Source organism: Poecilia formosa, unplaced genomic scaffold (assembly GCF_000485575.1).
Source record: "Poecilia formosa unplaced genomic scaffold, Poecilia_formosa-5.1.2 Scaffold103, whole genome shotgun sequence".
Classification (NCBI taxonomy): domain Eukaryota; kingdom Metazoa; phylum Chordata; class Actinopteri; order Cyprinodontiformes; family Poeciliidae; genus Poecilia; species Poecilia formosa.
Genome location: NW_006800042.1, coordinates 551633 through 561584, shown reverse-complemented (window position 1 = coordinate 561584; position 9952 = coordinate 551633). Strand labels below are relative to the sequence as shown.

The 9952-nt window shown below is 39.8% G+C and overlaps 1 protein-coding gene across 1 annotated transcript; it reads left to right on the top strand.

The window, feature by feature from the left end:
• The first annotated feature begins 469 nt into the window (after positions 1-469).
• ankrd13a (ankyrin repeat domain 13A) lies at positions 470-9369 on the top strand. The gene is made up of 15 exons (XM_007559161.2): positions 470-1963; positions 3581-3716; positions 4007-4131; positions 4240-4285; positions 4487-4630; positions 4713-4902; positions 5570-5636; positions 5742-5823; positions 5899-5960; positions 6055-6185; positions 6271-6428; positions 6519-6641; positions 6757-6917; positions 7009-7070; positions 7590-9369. The coding sequence occupies exons 1-15, from the start codon at positions 1856-1858 to the stop codon at positions 7786-7788; spliced, it is 1794 nt and encodes a 597-aa protein (XP_007559223.1). The 5' UTR covers positions 470-1855; the 3' UTR covers positions 7789-9369.
• Positions 9370-9952: the final 583 nt, after the last annotated feature.

Sequence of the window (9952 nt, the reverse complement as noted above, 5' to 3'; positions counted from 1 at the left end):
TAATGGGCCCATACTTACTTATAATCACAAAAACAAACAAACAAACAAACAAACAAACAAAAATGATCCATGAAGATGATCGCTGCATATAATTTGTGGTTGTTCTTGAAAGTCACTCTGGGTTTTCTACTTCTGCTAACTCCATACCTCCTTTGAAAAGAAAACGAAAACCTTTTATTGTGAAACCTGGAAACATTAAAGTGTCTGTACTTTCAATGCTCAATGTCACAAAGATTGCCACAACTGTGCTGGTCATGTTCAGAATCAGAATAAAAATCAGCTTTATTCTTCAAATTTGTGCACACAAAAAAATCATTTGACTTTGATTCTTTTCTCTCCATAAATACAAATATATCAAAAAGGCAAAATAAAATAAAATAAAATAAATAAAATAAAATAAAATAAAATAAAAAATAGGCAAAAAAAAAAAGCTTTTTCTTTTTTGTAAATGTATTTAATCGTGTTTTTACAAACAGGAAAACAAGGTTGGATGGGTGCAAACATGCAAGGTACTAATCTCAGAACTCTGTTCAGTGTCTATCAGAGATAGTCTGGGGGAAGAAGCTGTCTTTTTTGGCAGCAGATTCTTTTCCTTTTTGTAAATAGTGCCCAGTAGCACCAACATGAAGATAAAAATCTAAACAGTTTATGTCCAGGATGTGTGGGGTCTGCAGAAACGCTAGATGTTAGTTAGAATATATATATCATACCAAGAAAGCATTAAATAAGGTCTGGCTAGTCAAGGTATTTCAAATTTTGAACTAGAGATCTCAAATTCAGGGTAACTCAGGTAATATAGAGTAGGTACCTTTTTTCTGCTGTCCAAATTGCTTTCTACAACATGGAGGATCAGTTTTAGTCAGGGTGCTGTCAGATAAATGAAAAACTTAGCATAATGACGCCCAACGTAGCATCGATGTGCGCATGCGTATTACCACAAGGTAGGGCGGATTTACGGGTAGTACATATAAACAGAACAGTATCTTCAACAAATACCTGGTGGAAGATATGACATCTTAGAGCGCAGCAAAATCTGTATTTATACCTTTAAAATGAGCTAAACTGGGCTGGGAAAGGTGGGAGACAGAGTCTGGAAGACCATGGGATAATATAAAGGTGTTTTGAAGCACCTACTATCTTGTAAAGAACCAAACCTCAACTGCAGTTTCACTTTTCCAATCTCCCTCCCCTGAACCGTCAGCGTTCTGACAACACCTAAACGTCAGAGGGGAAATACGAAATATATTTATAACAGTTAAACACAAGCGGATAATATCATCAACCGTTTTACTGTAATATACAATAATATGCACTAATTACCTAATATTTAAATATGAATTAAAGGGACATCCGTTTATTTACCGATCAATTTCCGGAAGTCTTTATTTAGCTCCCCCTACCCCCGTACTGACACGTAAAATGGTTTAGTCCAACCTGGAACTGTCTATTATTTTCGGTAAAGACGATGCTTGCGGCTGATAAATCCGTTTCTGTGTCACATCAACGTCAGCAACAAATCTCCAGACAAACGGACGAGCTACCATTTTAAAGTCAGCTCCTACGAAATTTGATTCGGATGATATAAGTCAGCACTGTGAGTGTATGCCTGTGCAGGACACCCCTGTTGCTGTTGCTAGGTGCTGCTCCTGGCACTTCCTTGTTCAAAAGTTTTATTTAGAGGAAGGCTTACGGGCAGAAGTTGGTCACTGGACTGGGTGTCATTCCTGCTGTCAGCGGCAAAAGCGATGGAGTTATGGCGCACATTTCGCTGTAATTAGCGTGTACCCGCAGCCGCTTCGATAATAGATGAAATACTCAGAGACAGCCAGTAGTGAAAGGCTCCAGAAAGAGGAAGATGTCCACGGCTAGCATTAGCGAAGACATCCGAGGGAAGTTTCCCCTTCATTCCGCAGTTTGGGAGAACGACTACAGGAAATTGGAACAGCAAATACGATTACAACAGGTTTGTAGAAACACCAGGTTAGCCGATAAGACCACAAAATGAAAGTAGAAGCTAGTTGCTCGCTGTGTTTGTAGCCTGTGAAAGTAGGCCAGGGGTGTTGACAGATGTTGTGCTGTCACACAGGAAAGTTACCTGATGTCTGATCAGCTCACTCACATTAACTTGCTTAGAAAAACAGGAAGGAACAACAGGTGCATCTCTGATTTGCAAGACGGATCGAAAAGTTAATATATTCCTGGAATTCAAAAGTGAAACTCGCATGGTATATTGATTGATTACGCGCACAACAGGTGCATCTCTGATTTGCAAGACGGATCGAAAAGTTAATATATTCCTGGAATTCAAAAGTGAAACTCGCATGGTATATTGATTGATTACGCGCACAGGGGTGTATTGTTGTTCATTTGGAAATGAAAAAGTCTGTGGCTAACAATTTAACGTTTATTTTGAATATGAGTGCTACGTTATGACCTGCAAAAACATGGGAAAGACTGGTGACTTTACAGTCCAGCTGTCATTGCTAAAAATGCTAGGCTCAAATAGTCCTGTATCCTAGCATATGTTTGGAAAGTTGTATGGAAGAAAAAACTCATTTGTTAAATCTATAAACTACTAACAAATGAAGTTTTGAGAGAATCTTCACCATTCAGTTTTTCATCTGCATCTGCAGTCAGTCCAACAGTCTCCAGTCTTGTATCTAGGACATGGACTGCAGCTGTTGCTTTTCTTGTACTAAGCGCTTCACAGTATTAGAGATGTCTTACCAGAGGTGAAGATAAAAAAATAAAATACTGCACTGTTCTGTACTCAGGGGTCCAAAGTTTTCTTTTTAGATGAAAATAAATGTTGCATTTTATTTGTAAATCAAGATCCCAACATCTGGAGAAAGAGTGGAAAGGTTCACTCTTCCTCCAAGTTTCTTGGGCGTCTGTGTCATCTGCTGATATCGATCCAGTGTGTTTTTATCAAGTTTAAATGCAGTTGCCTGCCATAAAATTTTTAGCACTTTATATTTCCTTCTCGTGACCAACTTTAGGGAAATTCAGATACAATTTTTGCTACTGAACTTTGCATCCACCTACACTGCCTAAAGTACCATTAGCTCCATTGACATGAAACTATCTGTTGCACAGTCTGTAATTAGTGATTAAAGAAAATAAGTTTCATCCAGAAGTCATAGACATTTGTTACACTCAACATATCAAATGTATGATAAACATGTCAAGACGTAACATTGGATAAAGATAGCAAGAATACTTTTACAAGATATATGTATATAAAAAAAGAAATGATTACAATTAAAAATGTCTCTTAAGTTCCTGTGCCTCTGAGTTGATTTAATACAGACTTTTTACATAGGGACTTTGGCACCACTGACCAATGACTGCATGTCAATTACAGCATGACTCATAAAACCTGTTGCTTGTGTGGTTGCGCAGGTTCGCGTAATTATCAACCGCTGCCAAAATTAGTATGTACAACTGCACAGGGATGACATTCAGGTAAATGTGGTCTGTTGTTGTGACACTCTTCGAGTGTTTACCTGTTCTGTATGACACGATTTCTGTACATGTAATGTTTATTGCATGTTTTTCTTTTGTTTTGTTTTTTTCTCAGAATGACATCGAGGCCGTTGACCCCCGGGGTCGGACACCTTTGCACCTGGCCGTGTCGCTCGGACACCTGGAGTTGGTCAGAGTTCTTCTGAGACACGGCGCTTCAGTGACTAAAGAGAATGCCAAGCATTGGACAGGTTAGCCAGCTGCATATCAGCCAAGGAGTGCTATAAAACACCGTCCTTCATCGTCTATTACATGTGCTATATTCACGTCAGTCTCATGGTTATTTTAGCTCCTCAATCCCCTTCTCATCTGTTGCTAATGGACTTTCTTGTAGATGCTTAACATTCTCCCTCAGTTACAGTAAAACACTCACCACCATCATTACTGAGGTTTTCAAATGGACAATTGCAATACCAGGGGGACCGATGCTGATATTTTAACAGGCATTGTGGTTTCCATGCTCTTCTGTGTATTTGTGCAGTGCTGCAGGAAGCTGTCAGCACTGGAGACCCAGAGATGGTTCAGTTAGTGCTTCAGCGCAGAGACTACCTCAAAGCCTCCACTGCTCTGGGAGGAGTGCCTGAGCTGCTGCTGAAGATCAAGGAGGTTTTTATTCAGATTCTTTATTTATTTTTTTAACAGAATGTTTGTAAGTCTGGAAACGTTTACTGTTGTAGAATAAAAAAATGACCTTTTTTTTTTTTTTCTCACTAGTCTCCAGACTTCTACATGGAAATGAAATGGGAATTCACCAGTTGGAGTAGGTTTTTTTTTTTTTGTGCGTGTGCGTGTTATGTTAATTATAAAGGCACAGGCATGTTTTTCCCTAATGCTCAAGCATCCAGAGCTCTTTGCATAAAGGTTTCCTCAGGCCATACAGGCAAAACAACATACCTGCTTCTGCTGTTTCTGTTTAGCTAAGAGTCACATTCTTTCCGTTGTTCGTGTCGTTGCTCCGCAGTCCCTCTTCTGTCCCGGATATGTCCAAGTGACGTTTGTCGCATTTGGAAAAGCGGTGCCAGCCTTCGGGTTGACGCCACCCTTCTGGGCTTTGACAACATGACCTGGATCAGAGGCCGGAGGAGTTACATCTTCAAAGGAGACGGTATGCGTGTGCGTTTTAAACTCCTACGCTCTCTAAGGTGTTTAAATGTAAAAAAACATTTTGCCTCCCCCCACCCCCACAGATTCCCATGCAGAGTTAATGGAGGTGAACCACGATGATGGCGTCGTCGACACTGAGCGCTTCAACATATCCCAAGAAATGGAAGAAGTCACGTTGGAGTCGATGCAGCCAGCTGAACAGGAAGTTGCCAAAAGATTGACAACACCTATTGTCAACACCTTCTTGGACACAAAGGATATTGCTTTTGAAAGGCGAGGTTTCTTTCTGGTTGCCATCAGTCACAACACAAATGGCTCTAATGCTCTTTAATCTCTTTTACTGTCAGCTAATGTTTGTCTCTAATTAGGGCTTTATAGATTAGTACTCATCTCATAGTAACGATTTCTAGTATCTCTGCAGAAGTTATTTCTAATATCTGTGTACAAACTTCACTTGAATGAGAGGATATATTCAGTTCTTATCATCGGTGCCAAGTTCAGTTTTGCCAAACCCGTCCAAGAGAGATTAATTGCATTAAAATTCTTAATGCGTAAAAATGTATGTATTTAATTGATCAAAATCAATACATTAAACTCCCAATCTTATTGTTTTTGCCCGTACTTCTGGAAAACACTTCAAGCTCAGCCAGAATGGGTGGAGAGCATCTCTGAATTTGTTTTGTCAATTCAACTTGGGTCTGAGCTTTGACTTTGGTGTTTTAACAATATGAATAAGGTCTGAATTAAGCTATTTGATTGTTGCTTTGACAACAAAGGAAGTTAGAAAACACTCTATTAGTTTTAATAACCCCAAGGATTAGAAATCCTTTTGGAAGGTGCTGCTCCATCACAGCTTATTGTTTTCTCTGCATTGTGAAGGGTTGTTCTAAGGTGGCAAAAATTCTCAAATATTTATTTTTTTTTTTTTTTTTTCCAACAGATGCAAATCTGGGATTTTAGGTTGGAGGACAGACAAAACCGAGTCAGTCAATGGATTTGAAGCAAAGGTTTGAGAAAGTTACACCGCTGACATTTAGAAAAAAAAACAAAACTCCCTATCCACTAGCACCTGCACAGCCGGTCATTCGGTTTTGCGGTTTATTTTCTTTCAGGTTTTTAGTGTGAACAATGTAAACGTGGTCATCAGGACGAGGACGGAGCATTTAACAGATGAGGAGAAAGCCAGGATTAAAAGTAGGCGGAGAACATTTCTCGTACTTGATGGTTTCTCCAGACTTATAAATTCACATGTAACCTTTCCATTCATAGGTGAAAGGAATGTTTTAGAGTCTTTGCTGGGGACTGTGGAGCAGCACATAAGTGCCCAGGGGGTAAGATGCTCATTTCAGTATCGATTAAAGATCCAATTATTTGTTTCGCCTCTCAGTTAATGGCTCATTTTTGGTTTGTTGGCCCAATTTGCAGAACCTAACTCTGGAGTATGCCACAGCCACAAACCCCACTGCGATCACTCCAGAGGAATATTTTAACCCCGACTTTGACCTGGGTGACAGGGACATTGGTCGTCCCATCGAACTGACGATTCGAACGCAAAAGTAAGAGTTCCTGTTTTTAACGTGCGACCTTCAGCGGGCCGGGTGTGTGTTTGATGAATGCCTTCTGTAATGTTCATCCACTTAGGTTCAAAGGAACACTGTGGATGAGTGAGGAGCATCCTCTGTCCCTGGTGGAGCAGGTGACCCCCATCATTGACCTCATGGCTCGAACCAGTTCCCATTTTGCACGATTAAGAGACTTTGTAACCCTGAAGTTTCCCCCTGGATTTCCTGTTAAAATAGGTACAAACCAATACATCCTTTCTTATTCTTCTTTTTTTTTCTTTTTAAAAAAAAATTAGCATTTTAAAGATTTTTTTCTTATCTTCTCAGAGATTCCCCTGTTTCATGTGCTGAATGCCAGGATCACATTTGGTAATGTAAACAAATGTCGCACTGAAGAGGAGGCAGCAGCCACGCCGACGTCCTCGGATGAAAACGATGACGTAGCCACAGGTAGCGACGCAGCCACAACATTTGTTGTCTTAAAAAAACAACAACAACAAAAAAGCTCCATGTTCCTAATTCCTGTGCGTCTTGTTCTCCATTCGGTTCTGCCCTCCTTCCACAGCTACAACTCCATTTCAGGTGTGTCCCTCAGTGTTCGAAGTACCTCCGAATTATCACCGCCGAGGGGGCAGCCGCCACACCCCCATGTCCAACAATGATGATGAGCTTCTGCAGTATGCCATCCACCAGAGCCTCCTGGACTCGCAAAGAGGCTCGGGCGAGGTCAGAGCAGCAGCGCGTCATATTTTTCCACTGCTCGTTCTCTAACGTTCTGCATGTTCTGAGTGTCCCTCTTGTTTGTGTGTTTTTATAGGTGAGCTGGGATGATGCTAATGGAGAATTTTCACATGCAATGACAGGCAGCCATAGCAATGGGTAGGTCCAGGCCTGTTCACTAAATACATTGCCTTGCAAAAGCAAGCTTGCAGTCTTTTTTTTTTTTTTCCCCCAAATAAAGATCCGAAAAGTGTGGCATACATTTCAAATCAGCCAACTTCAGTGGGCAGTTAATAACTGCATGGTGACTGTTTGTATAACTGCTAGTTAAATTTACTTGAGTAACATTTTTGAAAAAATTTAACATTTAGGAGTAGTTCTGTTCTAACAAAGCATATTGACGTCATATTTTTAAGAAAAGTGCTTTCTGAATCTGTTATTTTTGTATTTTTTCTTATTTATTTCATGTTAGTCTTTAAAATACCAGGTGCCGGATATAACATTTTTGTCTGTCTGATGATATCACTTTAAAATATTGAATCAAATGTTCTGATCAGTTACTCAGTACTTTAGCAGCTCCTCTCACCAAGAGGGCTGCTCCACCCACCTCCTCCGTTGCTTAGTAACGGCAACAGCTCAGGGTTGGATCCGACTTCCTTTCTTTCAATGTTATTCCAGAAGTATCCCTGAAGGGTTGCTGGTGGAAATCGGAGACAGCGTCAGCCCTGCGAGTTCTCCCTCTGCTTCCAGCCAGGACTCGGACCTCCGCCTGGCCATGGAGCTCTCTGCTCGAGCTCAAGAAGAGGAAGAGAGGATGAGGAAGCGGGAGGATGAGGAGCTGGAGCGGATACTGCAGCTGTCGCTCACTGAGAAGTGAAAAGGAGAAAGAGGGAATTTTTAAAACGATGTTCCTGGAACCAGAAGCAACCACCACACCTCAGTGTTTCCTTCCTAACCTCTCTAAATCCACCTATGCAACCACTGATTTTCATTTTTACTGTAACAGACTTGGACCCATACAGGCAGTAAAAAAAAAAACAACTCTCCATTATTTTTCAATAGATATTTTTGAGAAGAACTTTTTCTTTCCTATATTCCTCCAAGTGGACATCTTGTCACTGCTTACTTGCTTACTTCAGACTGTTGAGGTACTTTAGTCCTTTAGTTATTTTTGTTTACCATTCAGACTCACAACATCATTCACATGTGTTAATCATTATTGTTCGGTTTGGGGTTAGATTAAAGTTAGGTTCTTGAGGTAGCTTCAAATGTTTTTTTTTTTTGTTTTTTTGCGCTGAGATGTCACACTTTATGCCACCACAACCCTTTTTTTTTTTTTAAACATTTAAAGTCAGATTTCTTCTAAAAGCCTAGCACATCAAATTATTTTGAGCACTGCAAATGTAAATCAGTAAGTTTGAGCATTATTGCAAGACTTCCTGCAGAGTCGCTACTCTGATATGTTTGGCTCATCGAATAAGAAAAATCTCAGGGTTCCAACTTTCTAGATTTCTTTTTTTTTTTTTTTCTTCCAACATTTATTTATGAGTTTCAGAGCCGTTGTAGCCTGGTAAATGTCTATGATGCAAAACGGTATTTTCTCATGCATATCATTCTATGCTAAAACCTAAAAATGGAAAATTCACGGAGCCATTTCTGAACGCATTTCGATCTGCGTTGTGAATGTACAGGACGGCAGGTGGTTGAACAAACGCATGTTGCCATGGGAAATGTTTTTGAAGTAACTGCATGGTGACAAATCTGTGCTGCAGCCAGTGCCTAGACTTGGCTTGAGGTGATAAAGTAATTATTTTTGTAATCTGTCACAGAGCAGCTTCAACTCCTTTCAGAAATGCAATAACGGAGACCGGTCTCATCTGTGAGTCGTCGTGGTAACCAATGTAGCAGAGTTTACCTTCTCCAGCCATGAGCTGGAGAAGGTCGTAATCAAGACTTCAGCTTGATTACGAGTAGCAGCTTCAGCATGTGCCAAGGATCACTTTGCTCTGAAAATGCCTGAGAGGCCGAGGTGTGGTGAAAAGTTCATGGAGTGCCACTAAGACAAAAAAAAAATAATTCTGCTAATGTTTTTTTAAGATGTGTTTGTTTTTTATTTTTAATTTTTAATGTGACCGATGAGATGAAAATGCTTTTGGTTTGTACCAGAGTGATGCAGAGTAACATGAATTAACCACTAAAGTTGATTTCACTGACAGCCAACCACTTTTTAAAGATCCCTGTTGTTGTTATGATTCCATTAGGCGCTTCAACTCTTCAACTAACTGTTATGGATCAAGTTGCCAAACTGGTGAAAAGTCAACTTTGTGAAGGCTAGCTAATGTTAATATGATGCAGATCTCTGCAATGCAATGTGTGAGCAAAGATGTTTTCTAAAAAAATTTTTTTAAAGTTTTGAAAATGTCTGAAAATGTTCTAAAATAAAAGCACTTTATTTCCATGAGGACTAAACTTGTTTTTTTCTTTCCTAAGTTAGCAGCTTTAAAAATAAAAAAATAAGCATGAAAATGTTGATTTTTCAGGAAAAAATGTTTTTATTTTTGTCTCTCTTTTTCCATTCTTTTATCAATTAAGTTTTTAACAACTGGCTCAGTATAGTAAAAGTAAATTTAAGTCTAATATCTTCAGCCTGAACCTGATTTCTCTTAATCATTTTCACATGCAGTCTCTACCACTACAGACTTCAAAAGTTTTGCAGATTTGATGTGACAGACAAAGAGGTACATCAGCTGTGAAGAATGCTTTTTTAAAAAAAAGGTTTTGTTGGCTCTAGTGGCCTTTATTAGAAAGTGGTTTGACAGGAAGGAGGGTTGTGAGAGAGGGGGAAGATGTGGCAAATGTTGCCAGGCTGGGAATTGAGCCTGTGATCACTGACATGAGGACTAAGGCCTCAATGCATGGGTTGTGCTTTGCCCCTGCGCCACCACAGCACCCCCTGCTTCCTAACTTTTAAAATACATTTGATTGACCCAGTTAATAGAGTCCATCTATGTTTCATTCTCAGATTAAAATCTCAGATCTCA